General features: G+C 39.6%; 1 protein-coding gene across 1 annotated transcript in view; it reads left to right on the top strand.

Moving 5' to 3' along the window:
- The window catches only part of LOC142383027 (uncharacterized), a 31,740-nt gene extending 10,583 nt beyond the window's left edge, over nt 1-21,157 (top strand). The window contains exons 8-17 of the mRNA XM_075469144.1: nt 145-226; nt 343-483; nt 3,043-3,128; nt 4,705-5,395; nt 7,850-8,014; nt 11,753-11,868; nt 16,887-16,985; nt 17,130-17,301; nt 17,874-17,915; nt 18,903-21,157. Of these exons, the coding sequence (XP_075325259.1) occupies nt 145-226; nt 343-483; nt 3,043-3,128; nt 4,705-5,395; nt 7,850-8,014; nt 11,753-11,868; nt 16,887-16,985; nt 17,130-17,301; nt 17,874-17,915; nt 18,903-19,001 (1,693 nt within the window). The 3' untranslated portion in view covers nt 19,002-21,157. The remainder of the gene's footprint in view (nt 1-144; nt 227-342; nt 484-3,042; nt 3,129-4,704; nt 5,396-7,849; nt 8,015-11,752; nt 11,869-16,886; nt 16,986-17,129; nt 17,302-17,873; nt 17,916-18,902) is intronic.
- The last annotated feature ends 566 nt before the right edge of the window (nt 21,158-21,723 follow it).

Below are 21,723 nucleotides of genomic sequence, written 5' to 3' on the forward strand. Positions count from 1 at the left end.
ATGGATGGATGGAAATGCTTTTAAATTAATCTATTTTTGCTTAATTAATAGCGTTTGTGAAATTAATTAGCCTGTTCATCGATGCTAAAACTTAACCAGTGCGTCAGTTCTGTTTTCTGATAATGATTTCATTTTTAACTTCAGAAAGTCCAAGTTTGGCTCGTTCCACTTAGTGTCAGTGAAACTGAGAGGTGACTTTGCCAGGGACTCAGGGTGTGGGCCGCAGGTGTGCAGAGTACCAAGCCATTTCCTTGTGTTTGGTATGCTGGGTTATCTGTAGGGGGAGGACAGGTTAGTCCTGTCTGACCTGGGAACGGGACCATGTGATGGGGATGCACCTGTAATGAGAGGCGTATGATTGTTGCCCCTGGGCGTCAGGTGCGGATAGGTGTGGATAGTGTGGTCGCGCGCATTGTTAGACTGATTGGCGTTGAAGGACAGTACTTTGCTCATCAGGCTCATCAGGACCAGGTTGATCACAAGGTGGGTCACTCTAAACTTAGAATCTTTTTTTTTTTTTTTTGGATTACGAGATGCATGAGACTAAAGAATACTCTGTGGAGAGTGGTATTTACATCCGTTCATGAAAAAGATGGAGGCTGTAGTCTGTGTCTCCGTTCGCTGAGTGGTTAGCCCGCAGCAGCTTTCACAGTCTGTTTTTCTGCATTTTCTCTACCCTCTTGTCTTTATTGAATAGTATGCTGTTTGACTGAACTTCGTAATGGTGTATAGTATGTGTTTGTTTGTGTGTGTGTGTGAGCGCGCGCGTGTCGTCACCCAGTTTCTCTCAGCACAAACCAAACAAAGGTCCGAGTAGTAAGCGAGCAGTGGAGAGCGGCCGTGGTACGTAACTTTTTTCTGATCGTTTTCTCGAGATAAGAGTCAATTTACCAATGGTTTTCGAGGCCACTTTTTCTCCCCAGTCCGCCCGTGTTTATATGTGTTTATATGTATTTCTGGCAAAGGTGTAGGCCTACCCATTTTTACCCCCCTTTCATTGAAAACTGAATAAAGTAGCCTATGAATCAAACATGGAATGTGGAGCGTTTGTGTAACAATTCTACTGTGAAAATGAACGAAGCAAATCCCGCTGGTGTGACGAACATTTCGTTTTCTCGAGAAAACGAGATAAATAACTCGTTATCTCGAGAAAATGATAACTGCACCTCTCGTGCATCATTCGGTAACCATGGAGACGGCCTGGTCCCCTCAGCTGGTCACTGAAGTTGATTATATCAGTCTCCTTAAAGGGATAATCCTGCGTAAAATGCACTTTAGATCAATTTACGGGATGTTGGGAGTACATACGTTGAGTTGACATCAAAATCATGTCATTCGGATGTGTTTTGAGAATTTCGATTTGACCGTTTTCAGCCAAAAGTCGTTAGCACGGAGGAGAGTGGGGCATCGAGTATCGCCGCTACAAAACGCTATTTTTATACCTCTTCTACAGCTCCAAACAACATAACACTTACGTGGTAGTGAGTAGAGGGTCCCTAAAGCCAAACCGAAGTGTCCCGAGGTCTTCATGTGGTCGGATATAGAGTCCAGAATTAATTTAATCAAGCCTTTCCGGAAATGTTGCAGCTGCCGCTTCAGACCGTGGTGAAGTTGGTTTGATATTCGATATTCGACAGATATTCACAATAAGGAAATAAGGTGTATTTTTTTTTTCAAACCAATATCAAACCAGTCTTAAGCAGCAGCTGCAACATTTCCAGAAAGGTACTGGCTTGATTAAATTCATTCTGGACTCTATATCCGAACACAGGAAGACCTCGGGACACTTCGGTTTGGCTTTAGGGACCCTCTACTCACTACCACGTAAGTGTTATGTTGTTTGGAGCTGTAGAAGAGGTATAAAAATAGCGTTTTGTAGCGGCAATACTCGATGCCCTCATCACTTCCAGGCTAACGACTTTTGGCTAAAAACGGTCAAATCGAAATTCTCAAAACACATCTGAATGACATGATTTTGATGTCAACTCAACGTATGTACTCCCAACATCCCGTAAATTGATCTAAAGTGCATTTTACGCCAGATTATCCCTTTAAATGACGCGGGCTGATATGAAAGTTATCTCTACAAGACAAACAAATTGCGAACACATAAACAGGGGCGGACTGGGGAGAAAAGGTGGCCTCAAAAACCATCGGTAAATTAACTCGTTATCTCGAGAAAACCATCAGAAAAAAGTTTATACGTACCACGGCCACTCTGGGCTTCCGTAGGCTTCGTCTCTCATTGTAGGATAACTTAATAGCTCCTCAGGTTAATATTTGAGGATTTCTTGGCAACGACAGCAGCTATTCATATTGCATCATTTATCATTTACATCACTAAATCATCACCATTACTTTACAAATTCACTTTGAATGCTTTTTGCTTGCTCCTCAATAGGTCTGGAACTAACTCTGACCACTTCATTTTCTGACAGTCTTATTCAGAGTTATAGAATGGTTGTATATTGTAGAAGGCCACATTTCACAGTTTAGCATCATTATGTAGAATCTATAGTGAAAAAATAGTTTTGTAGATAAATAAAAATGAGGAGTTGATGGGCATCAAGGGGAGCTTTACATTCATAAAGCTTCCCTTGGCATAGCAAATGTGTTTAGCATAAACGGTATTCAGATTACAATTCTGCTGCCATAATGCTGGACAGGACAAGGGTAAAAAAAAAGAAAAAAGAGTTTTTGTATTTGTCAAAGTGAGATATTTCACCTGTAACTTCAAATAACACCCATTTAATTCCACTTCATATAACTACATTTAGTTTTAAGTACTGAGTGGTTTCAAAAGTCTCCTTGAAATTTGTCAGCCAAACTGTGAAATGTTATAAATTTGTGAAGTATCACTAAATAAATTTTCAAATAGAATAGAAATGGAAAAACTCAACACACACTGTTGCTTGATGTTTATTTTGTTCCTGGTCTGAAATGTACAGTCAGATGGAACTCTCATGGGCCGGACTCACTACAGGGAAGTACCATTTATTGTTTTTAAAGTTTCATCTTTTTTTTTCTTTTTTTCTTTGGCAGGTAGAGCACCTGCTGCATTTCAACATGCCGAGAGACAAGCACAACAAGCACAACAACCATTTGCACCCATCAAGTGGTAGCAAACAGTAAGTTTATTCCTTTTCGTTCCTGACTGCTGAGACTGACAGTATGTTTACTTTGCAGCATTTACTGAGCAGGCGAACTCTTGGGAAATGCCTCAAAAGTCAGACAAAGATAAGATTAGTCTCAGATGTTTTATTTGCTTAATTCAGATAGTTTGAGCCAGCTTAAAACTGAGTATCATCTCTTCCATTAGCACAGGCTGATTGTTTAAGAAATTAAAAGGTACCCACTGCATCACTTAGGGTTGAATAAGCTGTTGCCAGCCGAAACATATTAGTCATTGCAGTATCTCTCCTGTTGGATTGTCGTTGTTTTTTTACCAATTAACTTACTTAAACCCAGGTGGCAACTTTTTTTTTTTCCACCAGGCAGTGTATTACTTATTTAACCCACTACGACCTAAGGCGTTGTTTAAAAAGCCATCTCAGGCTTTGATGCAACAAACATTTTACATCAGACTTGAAAGATGAAATAATGCATATGTTAAAAACAGGTCATAATGGATGAAGGAAGGAAATTTCTCAGCAAAATTATATTTATTCTTGCAGCAGTTGGCATGTGAATCTTTCCTGGTTTTGGTTGTCTTGTTGATTTGTCAGTTGAACATCACTTTTGGACGTACAAAGTAAGCACTTTTTGATGATGTATGTGGATCTAAAGTGAAGGGAAAATGAATCAGTAGAAAGATGACCCTTAGCAACTACAAAAAACCATCAAGTCATAATACGATGAAGACATTACAGGCTGGAAAAAAAAAAAAAAAAAAGCTGTTTAGGGGATAAAGCTCATATTTGCTCTCTTCAAATAGTGTTTACACCATTTCTTTTAAAAAAAAATGTTCTTGCTAAGCTTTGTTCACTGAATGTCAGTGAGAATTTACAGAGAGCTGCAGAATCAGCTGACTGACAAGGGTTCCATTCCCATTTTAAGCTTGTCATGTGAAAAAGGCTTATGAAGCCACAGCTTCTACATTTTTTACTATAGATGTTGCAAACCTATGCATGCCTACATGAAGCCCCTTTAGGACATCTCTTTAAAATTGCAGGGCATAAGTGAATGGGAAAGTAGCTCGACACTGTAACCTTATATTTGTAGTTTACATTTCTTGGGGAACATCTGGGCGACCACAAAATGACCTGTGATATGTGGACTGATGCTCTATTTACTTAAGAAAATCATCTGTATTCTAATTATCGTCCTCTCCAATATTTATCCACATTAAAAGGGGCCTACATTACCCCATTATGTCATGTGTTCTAACAAGGCAAAGAATACAATGAAAGAACAATAGTTAAAAAGCCATCAGGTGAGGGAGACCTTATAAAAGCTAAAGGTAGATGCTGTATATTCTTTCAAGACAACATTGGAAAAAAAAAATCTTGACTTGATCCAGTTGATAAATAATGAAATGAGAGGGCTTTATCTGTAAAACATTTACTGTTGGCTGTCTAAGATGCATGTGAGTCCTGATCGGTATTACTTGCTGGTTCCTTTTTATGTCCTTATTTAGTTTAATAGATTTTACCACCTCTAATCTACAGAGATTGACCAAAGCGTGTCTGCCCTCTTCTTTTGCAGCCACAGCAGCAAACACAGGCACAGTGAGCTTATGTCCAACCCGGCCTTTCCTTACAATCCAGGAGACAAGATGCTTCACTTCTATCTCTGGACTTCACCTCCGGGTGTGATGAAGATAATGTGTATTATCATCATCATCATGTGCGTGGCTGTGTTTGCCTGTGTAGCCTCCACTCTGGTATGGGACTACGATATGAGCCTAATGGGTATGGGAGGTGGAGGTGGTTTAATACCAGGTTATGGGTCCTCATCCGGCAACTCGTATGGTGGCTCATATGGTGGCTCATATGGTGGCTCATATGGCGGCTCATATGGTGGTGGTTCCTCCAGCTATGGCTATGGAGGAACACAAATGGATCCCAAATCTGGCAAAGGCTTTATTATCGCCATAGCTGCAATTACCTTCATAGCTGTGCTCATCATATTTGTCTTGGTTATTTCGAGGCAAAATACTGCCCGTTCCTCAAAGTTCTACCTCGCAACCATCATCATCTGTGCCATTTTAGCAGTTCTGATGATCATTGCCACCATTGTGTACCTTGTGGCGGTAAACCCAACAGCACAATCCACAGGGTCTATGTACTATAACCAAATACTTCAGCTGTGTGCACAATACCAGAGCCAGACCCAAGCCCAGGGTATCTTCATCAACCAGTACCTCTACCATTACTGTGTGGTGGAGCCCCAGGAGGTGAGAAATGTTTATTTTCCTTTTTTTATCATTGTTATTATTGTTGTTGTTTCACTATACTATATAGATTTGTTTATCTGTTTGACTTTTCTTTAGCTGTGGTGAGTTTAATACAAATATGCAGTAATAGATTACTTCATGTTTGCCAAAGGTCCCAGAGTGGATGTACTGGCAACTAAGAACAACAGAAATTATGTTATTTTTTTTTTTTTTTGTTTTTGTTTTTGTTTTTTCCCTCCAAGGTCCTCAAAGCCCAAAGTACACATGATTCAAATAAATGGATCTGCTCTTCAGCTCTCTAAGCTCTGCAGAAGCCTGAAGAAGACCCATTTATTTGAATCAGGTGTGCTGGAACAGGGACACATGGGCTGTGTTCGAAACCGCCTACTTCTCCTACTATTCCTACTAGTCATACTTTTTTAAGTTCCTGGATGTACACTAGATGCATACAATAGATTCGCCGAAATGTTGAGTATTCATCATGAGGTTACTTGTCACACTCAAACTACCCAAGATGCAACGTAACGTGATGTCGCCCATCGCCATTTGAACGGTCAAATTCCATTAACGGGACGAGAGCAGTCAAAACGGCATAACCGGAAGTGTGTTGCTCACTGCGGCTAGCTTTAGTAGCGCCGAATTCGTGGGAACAAACTTGTAAATAGCTTTTCAACACCTTGGGGGTCTAAATGACTACTTTCTCGCCTGAAAATGTTTCAAATGTTGCTAAAGTTATATATTTACAGAGTGTATAGCTTAAGCGAAATCAGCTTTTCAGGCCGGCTGATTTTGGCTCGGGCACGAGTGAAGTGCACTGTGTGTAAACGCTCTGCATGCTGTCTGATCGATGAGTATGCCGTTTTCAAGTATGTAGTAGGCGGTTTCGAACACAGCCATGGAAAACATGTAGGGCTGTGGGCCTTGTGGACCATAGTTGGGGAACACTGATTTAAAGGAACAGTGTGGTGCCAAGAGCAGAAATCATGATAAAGAAGCAGCAATCAAAAAAATCAAATTATCCCAATTTCTGTACTATAGGAATTTGTGGAAGTGTGTTAGAGTGGAACTGATACTGGTGCTCAAAGAAAGCCCCATTCAGCCATGAAAATATCTTTTCTAGTTTTAAGAAAAGCACATGAAAAGTTGGTACTGAGATTTAATTTTATATTTGGATGGCTATCTGGTGGATGTTTTGTCAAATGCCACCTTCAAGATTTTATCTGAGCTTCAGAGAAATGAATAATAAATAATTCAAAAAATATTTCCTTGTAAATGTTTGTCACTAACTACAATCTTAATGTATGTAGATTAAGTCTTGATTTCCAAATCTAGAGATTGAATAATTCACTTAATTTTCTTGGTTCTTAAAAACATTTCACTTCTCATGCAAAAGGTTTCTTCCCTTCTAAAAATGTTGCTGGGGAGCATCAGCTTCTAAGTAGATCACACTTGGTGTGTTGTTCACTTATAGGCTGAAAAATTCAAGCTTGTAATTTCAAGCTCCTAATAAGCAACTGAATATATGTGTGTTTTTGAATGTTGTGCTTTCACATTGTCATGCAGTTTATCAAGACATTATACAGTATTTTATTTTTTTAAATGTTGTTCTTAACTTCAGAATAGTAACCAGATGTAATGAATCTTTGATCCAAACATCACCATGAATGATTCTTGGAACATAATAGAGAAACTGTTGGTACTCTATCTCTCTCTATCTCTAGCTATCGATCGATCGATCTATCTATATGCGATATCTCGATTAGTTGTAGACTGAGGATGCTTTTTGTGTATGCCATGTACAGTCAGCCAGAACGGAGCTTCTGTTTGACATAGGTTCATATTTTACTTTAGAGGTTTTTGTCACATGTAACTTGACAGTTAAGAAATCAGGTTATAGGGGCGGTTGGTGGTGTAGTGGGTTGAGCAGCCGCCCCATGTACAGAGGCTACAGTCCTCGCTGCAGCTGGCCCCAGTTCCCGCACCGGATGGCCATTTACTGCATGTCTTCCCCCTCTCTCTGCCCCCTGCTTCCTGTCTCTCTCCAACTGTCCTATCCATTAAAGGCATAAAAAGCCCCCCCAAAAAAAGAAATCAGGTTACAGAAGAAAGCTGACAGTAATCGAGTTGCTTACCGAGTACATGTAAATGCAGTTTTTGTTTTCGAGATAGACTTGTACTTCTAATGTAAAATACCAAGCCGAACTATAAATCTCTGTAATTTGGAGAGGCCTTAGCAAAAGTTCCTTAATAATATAATTCTGTCACCTGCCCTTTAACTTATGGCCCTTGCAGGTTGAGGTTTGGTTTCACTCTGTTTACAATGTTTACTTAAAGTTTTGTGTCACCTTCCATCTTCAGGCATCCCTGTCATTAACTATGCTTGTTAACGGATGTCATTTCAAATCACTGATATTGACTTTGACTTTGTTTGTTTGCTCTCCGTTGTTCCTGCAGGCCATAGCTATTGTCCTGGGCTTTCTGGTGTTTGTAGCCCTCATCATCTTACTGGTGTTTGCAGTTAAAACTCGCTCACAGATAAGGCGATGGGGCCGGGACCGAATTCTCTGGGAGGAAGTAAAGATCGTGAATGTTGGTCTCCACAACAGCATTGGAGAGTGGGTGAGTCTGTGTGTGTGAGTTGGTATGTCAGCATCATATGAACATTTTTCAGTTTGCATTCGCACATGAGTCGGGACCTTGATAGGGACTGATGCGGCGCAACCGCCTGCGACAGTGACGTGTTACTGTAGCGCCACATTCAACAACAAAACAGAACAAAATAAAACCTGTCAAAAGTAAGGAGAGAAGAAAAAACACCACAAAGAAGCTAACATGGAGAGCGGGGAGGCCACCGTGTTCATGGTCTGCATGATGGTGATATTAATCATGGACTTTCACATCGGGGGTCTAACATGGAGGCTGGAAGAGCTCACAGAGAGAGTCAGGAGATGAAGGATGGAGCGCAGGCCATACTTCTTCATTTCATGAAGGAAGGAGAGCAGAGCGCCGCAGACAAAGGAGACCACGTGTCAGTTTAACTTATTAAACACGCGCCGGTTGTGTCCGTGTCGTATGAGGAAAAATTTCAGCCATCATTCTACTGTTTGCGTTGAGCAGATCAGGAACATGAAGAAGAGGAAATCTGACCAGGGGCGTAGCTACCAACAACCAAACATCTCCGTCAGATGTATTCCTATAGAACCCAGAACAGACCCAGCCTCGGCGAAGGAGCTAAAATGGTTCCAGGAACTGAGGGCCGTGGTCCCTAGTTCCTGTATGTCCGAATGCGGGAAAAAACGGCCCCGTTCCTGAAAAGGTTTTAGGAACTGCCAAAGGTTCCTACAGTGGAAATGCGCCTTTTGATCCCAAACACAGCAGCAGATCTACAGCAGAATGTGTGAAAAAGAAAAGAATCAATGTGTTGCAATGGTCCAGTCAGAGTCCAGACCTCAGCCTGACTGAGATGCTGTGGTGGGACCTTCAGAGAGCTGTGCAGAAACCAATGCTGCAAACCTCAATGAGCTGAAGCAACTTTGGAAAGAAGAGTGGGCCAAAATCTAGCCTTTAAGACCTGATAAGGACCAGGTGATTCTGCCCTGATGCATAAAGTCTTTGAATTCAGTAAGCACATACTTTTCCTTTCATATGTATGAATTCTTGAAGCTCACCACTAAAACTAAACTGCCATCACAAGCAATGTATTTAGACTACTTAACACTTGTTGGAAAGTACCTGGAAGTGCCTAAAGGAAGAGCAAGTGGACTTATTACAAGATATTTTTCAAGTCTGACACTACAGAGTTCCAGGCACTAAATTCTATTCAGTTTGTTCATTTATACAGTGCCAATTCTTAACACAAGTCATCTTGGGTCACTATGAAACAAATTAATTACAATCAAGTTCAATTCAGTTAATTCCAATTCATAATTGTAATTATATAATACCAGTTCATAAAAAGTTTCGTGGCTGAAGAACTCAACAGATCGTATAAAATCATTATCATCATCATCATCTTCTGCCATCCTGAGCATCCTTGTGCTGAGTCATGCACTCTTGGAGTGGTTGTTTAGTCTCCCATAGCACTAGATAAGCATGTTAAAAGCAACATGAAGATTTGTTGTCCACGTAAGATATTAATTTCCCTCAAACTGTCTCGAATTTTGCTCTCCAAAACTGGAGTTTGTCGTTTTATATCTTATATCTTTCTCTCTAAATGGAATGCCCATAAAGTTTTTGAAGTGTATCTTTTGCCCAATTTGACAATAAGCATTCAATCCAACGAAGAGCTTAAACTCTACCCAACCCATAGCTCAGGGTCTGTTTTTACAAACCCCTTCGATGCAGCTAAAAATACAAATTATTGTCAAAACTATATATATATATATATATTTTTAAAAAAAAAAATCCCTCAAAAAACAACTATATAAGAGGATTTTGTTTCCCTTAAGAAAATATCATGTCATAGCTGCAACCACATACTTAAGCGAAATGTTAGGCTGGTTTCCGCTTATGTATCAGCAAACTTATTGGGTGCACAGGGTCTGACTCATGCTACCTTTTAGATCAGCTGTGCCAAAGCTTCCCATATATGGATATGTAATTGGCCTACAGTATATTGTAGAGGTGTGGATAACCCAAATCTCTTGCAAAGCACTTTTCTCCAAACAATGCGTACACATGCGTAGTCGGTGTGTTCTGTACATGTGGTTACAAATATTGGTTTGCTCATGCGCAACGTCTGTGTGATGTGTTTAATCATATCTACCAGTCCCTTAAGGTTTATCAGATCCTTCTGTGGCCGACCACATGCAGCTCTAATGTTACACGGACACCCTATACTCAGTCTTGTGCGTGTGTGCGTGTGTGCATGAGTCAGTCAGTAGGATGGTTTCATTTGCAGTTTCTGGGTGTGGTCTGTTTAGCCTCCCAGTTTCAGCATGATGTCCTGTGCTGTCTGTCAGTATAAGGCCAGTGACATAAATGAAAGACCTAACCTGAGAACTATCTCAATAGTTTAATTTCTCATTTCAAGTGTGTGAACTGTCCCAGCGGCACCTTTAGACCTGAGTTGTTGTGACTGAAAGACATTGTCTTGGGCTGCGGTTGATGGTAGTGATAGTATCTGGTATTCAGGCATGCAGGAACGACTAGACAAACCAGTTGGTCCAGGTGAATGGCTCGTACACCCACAGTGTTTTTCTTGTGTTACTTTATCTTAAACTCAGATAGGTATGACGGAAATTTCAGGAATCCTGATGAAACTAGACAAAAGCTACCTTTTTATCTAAATAAACGTAAAGGTACAAATGAACTATTTATTTCATTAGATAACAAATTAGAAAAGTACTGCTACACAATTCAATAATTTATCTGATAGAGTGTAATAATGATGTTTTTTATTAAATACATGCAACTAGATGGAGATTTTTTTGTTCCATTTTAACATGCTTATCTTTTCACAGTTCAGAGTCATGAAAGTAGTTTTAAGCGACAGTATTATGATCATTACTGCCACGTGTGTGGAGTGTTTATCTTAGGAGTACATTTAGTTGTATGTTTAGTTACGAGTATGTTTAGTTTTTTGGAAGACTCTTTAGTCCAAAGCAATTTACACATATGAAATAACATTGACGCTTGAGTACAGTATGAATCCCTGGAGCAAGTATTAACAACAGAATTTTCAACAACAGAGAGCAAGTAGAACAGGTAAAGAAGTGCAAGGCAAGCACCAGTCCGACCTGTCTCATGTCTCTTTATTTACTTGTGCTTGCAGTTGTAACACAACTTGTGTTGTAAGGTTGTTATCTTTATGCCATAGACTTTGTTAAAGAAATGGAGAAAACCATCATGATGCTATACATGGGTTTTTAAACCCCTGTTTTTGCACATCGAGTTCAGCATCTGGTTGTCACCATCTTGGCTGTTTTTGAAAACTAAGGTGACCATATAGGGGAAGATGGACAAGATAGGGGAACTCAAGTGATACTTGAAACTAAAATGTACAAAAAAAACAACTATTGAATTGTTTTCAAAATGATCACACATAATTATAATAAGTGAAAAGAACTACTGACCATGATTAAAAATGTATTGAATAAAGAGAAAAAAACGCTGAACTTAGAGTTTTTATAACCAGCAGCTACTTCCATTCACTTTTTGAAACCCTCTTCGGTTTGTAAAAGTGACTCCAGCTTTTCAGAGAGAAGCACTTTAACTATTAAACCACTTTCCTAAAATGAGTGTCCCTCTTTAAATCTAAAATTGGACTTTATATTGATTTGATGCAGTGATGGAAAGTTTGACCAAAGCTGAGTCTCAAATTTACATCAGCAGTAACTAAAACTTCTCTCGCTTCAGGTGACCAATGTGTCTGGTGACCCAGAGATGCTGGTTAATGACTACAATGACAAAGTTGGGGGTTCTAAAGACTACCTGAACCAGCTGGACTACAACAAGCCTTTGTACTTACCAGGGTAAGCTGTGTGTCATATGTCATTCTGTCAAAGGAAAGGCAATTTTATTTATAGAGCACAATTCATACACAGGGCAATTCAAAGTGCTTTACAGCTACATAAAATCACAAGAAGGCAATAAAACCATTAAAAAGGAATAAAAAAATAAAAGAAAGAAATTAAAAAAGAAAGAAATTTAAAACCCATTAAAATAATCATTAAGTAATTAAAAAGTGAAGAGTGCAGATAAAATACTTTCAGGTGTCATATGCACAGCTAAGGCTGCGGCTACACGAAAACGTTTTTCACTGTAAACGATACTTTTTCTTATCGTTTCGCTGTCGCGGCCACACGGAGCCGGCGTTCCCACTACCCCAAAACGATAGTTTTTGAAAACGGGTTCCAGAGTGGGAAAGTTTGAAAACGGCCTCGTTTCGTTTCCATTGTTACAGCAAAAACGTTTTTGCGTCAGTCACACGTTGACGCTGTGAGCCAATTTTAACACTTCTCTATTGTCTCACAGCGTGGCGTGACACAGTGGCGTGTGTACTGCATCGTTTCATCGTTTTCGTCTGGACCAGCAGCGCGTTTCCGTGTGGTCGCAAGAATTTTCGTACCCGTTTTCAAAAAAAAACTCGTTTCGTTTTCGTGTAGCCGTAGTCTCAATAGAACTGTTTTCAGCCTGGATTTAAACATTGTCAGAGTTGAGGCCTGTCTCACATCTTCTGGAAGACTGTTCCAGATTTTAGGAGCATAAAACTGAAACGCAGCCTCACCTTGTTTAGTCCTGACTCTGGGCACCAGCAGGAGACCCCTCCCTGAGGTTCTAAGTAGTCTAACCTGCTGGAGACAAACGCATGGATCAGTCTCTCTATGTCTGGTTTAGACACTATTCCTTTGATTCTGGCAATGTTTTTTTAGATGGTAAAAAGCTGCTGATGTTACAGATTTAATGTGGCTGTTAAAGTTCAGGTCTGAGTCCAATATTACCCCAAGATTTCTAACTTGATAGTTAGGTTTTAGAGAGAGAGTCTCAAGGTGACTGATAACACTTTCTCTTTGTTTCTGTGGGCCACAGACAATGATTTCAGTTTTGTCTGAGTTTAGCTGGAGGAAATTGTTTTGCATCCACACACTGATCTGTTCCATGCAGCAACACAGTGTTTCTACAGGCCCATGTTCTCCTGCCGTCAGTGACACGTAGATCTGAGTGTCATCTGCATAATTGTGGTAGGACACATTACAGCTGCGTATTAGCTAGCCTAGTGGAAGCATGTACAGATTGAACAATACGGGTCCCAGGATTGACCCCTGGGGAACCCCACAGGTCATAGCCATTTGGTCTGAGACACAGTTACCAATTTCAACAAAATATTTCCTGTCCTCCAGATTTGAACCAGTTTAAAGCACGACCAGAGATTCCCACCCAGTCTTCTAACCTCTGTAATAAGATCGCATGGTCAACTGTGTCAAAGGCAGCACTCAGGTCCAGCAGAACTAAGACTGTGACTCTACTTCATGCGCGTAATTTGCACGGGGGTTACGGGGGTCATGACCCCCTCAAAAATCAGATCCAGCTAATATAACCCCCCCAATATCATCAAATCAAATCATCAAAAAATATCATAAAATTCTGAATTAATAACTTTTGTTTGTTTTCTTTATTCATTCATTTCAAGATAGTATCATGTTTTAAATAATCTGTAATGTAACCCCCCCAAACCTTTTTTTGGGGTTTGTTGTGCTAAGAGGTGGATTAACGAGAGTTAAATTGATGGAAAAGGGCTGTGACGGCTGCTCAGAAAGTTCACAAAGCTAGCGCGAAAATCTTGAATGTTGTCTTGCTCATACCAAGACGTTCACCTCATGTGTTCCTTATATGTGATCCTGCAAGGCGAAACTAGTCGCTTTGGTAAAATTTACAAAACTAAGTTATTGTGCTCACATGAACGGCCATAAACTAAGTTTCCAACGATATGTATATTGAGGCTAAGATATGTATGAGATGCTATCGCTAAGATAACTGCATCCAAAGTTGGCATGGTTCTCCTGTCAGGATAATGCTAGAAGAGAAGAAAATCACCTTTTTAAGCGGCGTTGACAACTGGAATGACTGCTAATGTGTTAAATCTTCACCGGGCTTAACAGTCAAAACAAATGTTTTTCCGTGAAATTTGTTCAACCCGCCCAGTTTTCCAGTCGTTTGAGTAAGTTATTGTGGTCAACTGTATCAAATGCAACAATGAGATCTAGTAGAACTAAGACTGACATTTTTCCACCGTCTGTATTCAGACATATGTTGTTAAACTTTGTCAGAGCAGTCTCAGTGCTGTGGTTCTGTCTAAAAGTTGACTGGAAGGTGTCATAGCAGTTGTTTTGTTTTAAAAAGTAATTAAGTGGTTGAAAAACCGCTTTTTCAATGATCTTACTTAAAAATGGGAGATTTGAGATAGGCCTGTAGTTGTTCATTTGTGTCTTGTCAAGATTGTCCTTTTTCAGCAGAGGTTTGAATACAGCTTTTTTTTTAGTGGCTCTGGAAACACACCCGACATTAAAGACAAGTTCACCATCAGTAACAGGTCTGACTCCTTTAATAATATTATTATTAATTTATAGCAATCTTAATGTGATAGTAAGTGGGCAATATGTGAAATCAGTTCCGAATAAAGGTGCAAGCTGCACTCCAGTGTGCCACCCTGTATTGTGTGATGTATCGAGAGTTGCACTGTGCATAATACATTTGCTGCATGTAGGTGCCAATACAGTGATGAAATTGATTAATCTTTAAGTTCTTGTCATCTGCCAATGTTGGCTAGTGCTTAAACACAGAATTTAACTACTGTGTCGTTATGGCATAAATAGTGAAGTGAACTGCTGCATTTACGTTAAGTAGTCTAAATCAGTAAAAGTATCACAATGTATTTCTAACACAGGAATGGCAAATTAGCGAGCAAGAAAATGATTAAATAAATAAATAAATATGCTGCGAGTTTAACCCCCCCAATGGTAGACCCAAAGTTACGCCCTTGCTCTACTTGCATCTGTGTTCAGGCGGATGTCATTTGTCACCTTGATCGGAGCTGTCTCAGTGCTGTGGTGGGGCCTAAAGCCTGACTGGAAAGTATCAAAAGCATTGTTAGACAGGAGAAAGTCACTAAGCTGTTGGTATACAACTTTTTCTAGGACTTTGCGTAAGAATGGCAGGTTTGATATGGGCCGGTAGTTGTTCAGTACTGTGGCATCAAGATTGCGCTTCTTTTGAAGAGGCTTAATGACAGCAGTTTTTAAGGCCTTTGGAAATGTTCCAGTCTGGAGTGAGATGTTGACTAGATGAGCAAGTTGTGGTAACAAACTGCTCAGCACAGACTTTAGGAATCTAGTGGGCAACTCATCAAGGTAGCACGTTGATGAACTCAGACTGCAGATGGTCTCTTCGACTGTTTTGTCAGTAATAGGTGTGAAATGTGTCAGCTCTAGGTGTCTAGCTGGCTGCAGAGTAGTTATTTGTGTTGTGGAAATTATTGCATTTTTAATGCCTTGAACTTTGTCATTAAAGAATATTGCAAACTCATTACACTTGGATGTAGAAATGAGTTCTAAAGGCAGTGAAACTGGAGGGTTTGTTAATCTGTTTACTGTAGCAAACAGGACACGAGAGTTGTTACTGCAGTTTTTGATGATTTCAGAAAAATAACTCTCCCTTGTTCTACGCAAAGTCTGGTTGAACACACATAGCTTTTCTTTGTAAGTCTCATAATGAACCTGGAGCTTTGACTTGCGCCATTTCCGTTCGGCTCTCCGGCACTCCCTTTTCTGTGCCCTGACTGACTCTTCTTTCCCCCATGGCACCCTTTGCCTACTTTTAACCATTCTAACCTTGACAGGAGCAATGGTATCCAAAACATTTAAGAGACTTGATGTGTAAGAGTTCAACAGATCATCAACATCAGAACACAGGGTGTTCTCAAACCTAATCATTTCCATAAACTGTCCAAACATTTCAAGGACAGCAGTGAGCTCTTTAGCTTCCTTGTTATGCGCTACGTCCACATGCACATTCAAGTCCCCTGTTATGACTAAACAGTCAAAAGCAGTGCACACAATTGAAAGTAGTTCAGTAAAATCATCAATAAAACAATTCTGTGGTGGTTTGAAAATGGTGATATAAAGTATGGAAGATTGTTTTATCTCCATTTTGAATGACACATACTCAAATGATGAAAAAAACCCAAATGACAACTTGTGGGTGGGTATATTGTCCCTGAACATGGCACAAACACCCCCACCCCTCTGGTTTTCTCGTGTTTCAGACACAAAATTGAAGTGAGGTGGACTAGACTCAATCAGGACTGCATTTGCTGTGTTTTTGTTGAGCCACGTCTCAGTTTAAAAACATAAAATCAAGATTGTGAGAGGAAATAAAACTATTAATTAAGAATGATTTGTTACTTAAAGATCTGACATTGAGTACTGCGTGTTTGACATTAGTTATAGTTGAACTGGATGCTGTGTTCTTGCAAGGGATATGGATAAGGTTTCTCTGATTGGACAGTCTGATTGTCCCTCTCTTCACTCCATCCTTGGACCTCTGGTTGAGATGGTGTTTACCAACACAGAGGCCCTTAGTGTCCTAGACAACAGCATTGACGCTGTTGGAAATGACAGCTGTGGGCACCGGTGGTGGGGGCCAAGCTGGGGGGGCTTTGGTCGATGGAGTAGGCTGGGGAGGGAGAGGGGCTTGATGCTTCTTTGAGGATAGAATTCTTGATCTTGCCATGTTTGGCGTGAGAGGAACTCCCAAGTTGTTTTGTCCACATTAATTAAGTAGGTGATTATTTTCCCAGTTTTGAATTTGATTGACTAGTGACTGGAGGTACACAACTGTTTGTGAACAGGATGAAGAATAGTGAGGAAAAACACGCAGTCTGAAAGAAAACCAGTAAAGAATTCTGTTCAGTTCAGTTTTATTTATATAGCACCAAATTAAAATTTCAGTCCAATTCATTACAATATGATTAATAAATTAATTCTATTTGCAGGGACTCTGACCTAAGCAGCTCAGTGGGAGGCCTAAAGCCTAAGCTGAAGGACACTGTTGTGGAGTCTGAAGGCTACTTGGAGGAAAAGAATTTCAGTGTGTGAGTGGACGTTTGGGATATCTTTAATGGTTATAATAACTGGCTCTGACTTGTATTGAATTTTGTTTTCTCACCATAAATTAATTTTGTTCTTACATGACCAAACTAGTTATGTACCAAATTAAATTCTGTTCTCGTCTGTAGTCTGTTTCCGTCCATTGTAAATGAGCAAGAGCGACTGACCTACAAACGAGAATTTGACCGGACTCACCTGGAGTACAAGAGTCTGGAAGCTGAGCTGGACAGTGTAAACCAGGACCTAGCTGACCTCGACAGAGAACTAGACAGGCACCCCGAGGGCAGTCCACAGTTCCTGGTGAGGCTAGCAGTACCATTTTGTCAATTTGAATTATAGATGGCTGTATTTTTTCATTAGTAACCGAACAATGTTATGATGAAGATGAGAAGGTGGTCAGAAAATTTGAACACGGTAAGGAAAATGTTCCATATACTGTAAGTACCCTTTAGCTTTTGACAACAGTCCAAAAAGCGCCTTCTACCAATTCTTGGCATTTCTCGCCATGTTCCTGGCAATGTATCAGTATGTCAGAAAGGTGCTTTAATTCATTAGTTTTTTCTTCATTGGGATGGAGTTGATGAGAGAAATATATCTATTGTAGGAAAAAAAATCTTATGCTAGGTGTTGGGATCATGCATATTGGTGGCTTAATAGGTTCAAGGTATTGCAGATGGTATCTTCACACATTGTTTGATATTTTTGATATCTGGATAATTTTACTATATCGCAATGCTACTGAAGCTGAATGTAAAGTAAAGGTGGATTAACAATTGGCCATGACTCTGAAATGGCTTTGACAACCTTCTGTGGGAGTATTGTACCATGATTTCTTCTGATTCGTTAAAGTGTACTAATCCTTCTTATTTCAGGATGCCTTGAATGAATACACAAGACTGAGAAATCTCAAGAAGGTAAGGCATAGACACAGATTTCTGACAGTTGTTCTGTGAAATTATAATAGATGTAGCCACCATTATTTCAATGATCTGTGAACTATCGTTTTGAACCCTGACGATTATCATATTTCCCTATTTGTTCATCCTTGGAGGAGAGGACAAGCGTGAGGAGAGGGGAGGCCAAGTGACAGTTATTTAACTAAATGAAGTGTCTTTTGCTTCATCTTTTTGAAAACATATATTTTTGAGAGCCAAAAAGATACTCCTTGCTTGTAGCTCCTCCAGGTGCACTTTCGGAAATGAAATTACCTTCAGAATGTTCTGTGGAGATCGATCTCCCGGTCACAGGCAGGATAGACGAGAGAGAAAACAAGAGGAGAAAGATTAGACAAATGGGATGAGCCTCTGTTTTTTCAACATTAATTATCATCATTTTAAAGCCAGAAGTGACTTTATTTGCTCAAAAGGCTGGAGGCGGAAAGTAATAGGCCACACATATGTAGGGCCTTTTCAACATTATCCGGGTTCTACAAAGAGCTTTATAGTTTGTTCCTAATTCAACCATTTACACAAAGACTCATATAGCATTTATTCCAAGTATATCCCGTATTCATTCTGTACTTGAACTTGCAATTGGGGTAGTGTGGGGTTCACTGTCTTCTGCGTGTACAATATGACACATGATGGGCTTGAGATTGAAATTCTAAGCTTTCAGTTTAAGGAAGCAACCCACCCTGAGTCTGGTTCTGATGGAGGTTTGTCCCTGTTAAAGAGAGCATGCTCAGAATGGGATATTCCATCATAGGGAGGTTTCGGAGCAGTCTGTTGGTTTCCTTAGCAAGGCAACTAATTTGAAATTTAATGAATTGGATTTGATTGTATTACAATGAATTGGACTCTGATTTGCTTGATGTCTCAGGTCTGTTTGCTACTAAAAAACTAAATCAAATTGATGAAAAAGAGGGAGATATGTGGATACATTTCAAGTATGTTCTTTTACAGTCCCCAGATTACCAACTTAAGAAGAAGAGATGTAAAAATCTCCAATCCAAACTTTCGCACATCAAGAGAAAGATCGGTGAATACGACCAACGCCCCTGAACCTTCACCTGTAACCTTGCTAAGGAAAAAGAGACATCTTTTATTGCCGCTGGTCTACATTTTTTTTAATCAAGTCAATCAGCAAAGTTTTTCAGTACTACGGAAAAGGTGAATAAAACGTACATTTTTTTCTTGTATTTTTTTGGGGGTCCTAGCAGCAAAGCTGCAGGAACCCCATTGTGTTAGTAGTTATTCCTATTCATCTACTTTCCGCTGCAATTGAAGTCTATGGCAGCCCCATTAACGCATTGCGGGAAAGTTGTGAAATTTGGCACGCGTAGTCAGCCAAGTGCCAAAAGCAAAGTCAAGAAATTTCATGGCCCAAGTGCTTACTCACTAGCGCCACCAATATGCCAGAGTTCAAAGTGCATCCAAATGCATAACCTTGGACTACTTGGTCCAAATTTCACAAATGAGGCATTGCTGGAATCCTTGGATCATGCCGAGTCCAACGCACCCTATGACGTCATTGGCCTATGCCTACAATGTCCGCCATTTTGAATTTAATCAAAAAGCTTAAAAAAGCATTTCATGCCACGCAGATTGTCCGATCTCCACGAAACTTGGCACATAGAATCTTCAGATCAAGCCTCACAAAAGTTATTGTGTGGAATTTCTTAGTTAGTGTTCCGATTTTCCATAAAAGCCAATCAAACTCGAGGTTAACGCCGCCAAAGCGGAAGTGAGGCCATATCTTGGAAACCATTTGATGTTATGACGTCAAACTTCTAACACACACTCAAGACCACTACGGTAAGAGGCACAAGAAGTTTGGTGACGTTTGGCCTATAGGTGGCGCTATCTATGGCAGCCCATTAACGTAAGGCGAGAAAGATGTGAAATTTGGCACACGTAATCAGCCAAGTGCCAAAGCAAAAGTCAAGAAATTTCATGGCCCAAGTGCTTACTCACTAGCGCCACCAACACGTCAAAGTTCAAAGTGCATCCAAATGCATAACTTTGAACTACTTGGTCCAAATTTCACAAATGAGGCATCCTTGGAATCCTTGGATCATGACGAGTCCAACGCACCCTATGACGTCATTGGCCTATGCCTACAATTTCCACCATTTTGAATTTAATCAGAAAGCTTAAAAAAGCATTTCAGACCACGCAGATTGTCCGATCTCCAAGAAACTTGGCACATAGAATCTTCAGATCAAGCCTCACAAAAGTTATTGTGTGGAATTTCTTAATTAGTATTCCGATTTTCCATAAAAGCCAATCAAATTCGAGTTTGATGCCGCCAAAGCGGAAGTGAGGCCTTATCTTGGCAACCATTTGGTGTTATGACGTCAAACGTCTAACACAGACTCATTGCCACTACGGTAAGAAGCACAAGAAGTTTGGTGACGTCTGGCCTATAGGTGGCGCTATATGCAGCAGAAACTCCACGCCCACGCGCAAACAAGATGTTAGGCCATATCTTTGCCATTTATTGATGTATCGATGCCAAACTTGGTGCATGAACTCACGACGCCTTCCTGAGCAGCCCAAGCCTTGCCTATTGTGACGTCCTGCTAGGACCCCCACATCGCTGCTTGTAGCTATATTTACAATAGTCTTTGCCTAACTTTTCATCAAACTTCATCGTATCATGAAGACCAATTTTGAAGAACAGGATGTATAAAGTGTATTTTGTTTTGCCTCTGAATTAAGAAAATGAGTTATGTTTTATTTCTGTGACTTTTAATTAAGCAGTTACTGCTTCATTGGGAAATCTAGGATGAGACTTTGACTTATGTGGCATTGAAGTCCATTTTTCTTGTAAAAATGTTTTTAATTTTTAGTCTTGAAATTGGTCTTCAGAATGATGTAAATAATGAAACCTTGATTGTTTATCTGAGACATTAAAAATACAAGCTTAAGTGAAATCAAGAGGTTATTTAAGTTTTTCTGTGATAGTTGTCATGACTGTAATACAACTGATTACCAAGTTATCTAAAAAGAAATGGAATCCTAACACCTTATTCCACCTTATTATAAGCTTATTCCACTGATTTCTTTTTTTTCTTCTTTTTTTGTCATTGATCCAAAGCAGTTTGCTTTTATTCTGAACTGTGAATCAATGTGTGCATTGATTTGCAATATTGAACATGTATATCTGTTTGTATAGGACACAATGTAAGATTTGAATAAAAAGTCGTTAATTAGTACATTGCGTCACTGAGTTCATAACATTTACAAAACATGACTTTTTTTTTTTTTTTAACTGTTAAGTAAAAAGTAACCACTAGAAACTCTTTCTGTTGTGGGCTATGCAAAGATGTTAGTAATTCTTCTTAATGAGTGATTATACACAGTTTATCTTCCCTAACTTTAACTGTAATTGCTGAGCTTATTCCTGGTGGATAAATAGAAGCTCCTTTTCAACATTCTAACAAAGAAAGAAAGTCCACCAAAAGAGGGAGATCCGCTACATGAAATTCAATTCAATTCATTTTTATTTATATATCGACACATACAACTAATTTCATCTCAAGGCACTTAAATAATAATAATAAAGTCCAATTCAAGCCAATTGGAATTCAATTCATTGTAATCATAATTATTTATAAAATAATCCAATTCCTTCATATAGAGCCAATTCAAAAACAATTTCCTAGCTAAGGAAACCAACAGATTGCACCGAAACTTGTCATCAATCCAATCTCCCGTCCTGAGCGTGCCTGAGGCGACTTTGGAAAGGAACTTTTCTTCCTTTTAACAGAAAGAAACCTCT

The sequence above is a fragment of the Odontesthes bonariensis genome, chromosome 6 (assembly GCF_027942865.1).
Source record: "Odontesthes bonariensis isolate fOdoBon6 chromosome 6, fOdoBon6.hap1, whole genome shotgun sequence".
NCBI classification, from domain to species: domain Eukaryota; kingdom Metazoa; phylum Chordata; class Actinopteri; order Atheriniformes; family Atherinopsidae; genus Odontesthes; species Odontesthes bonariensis.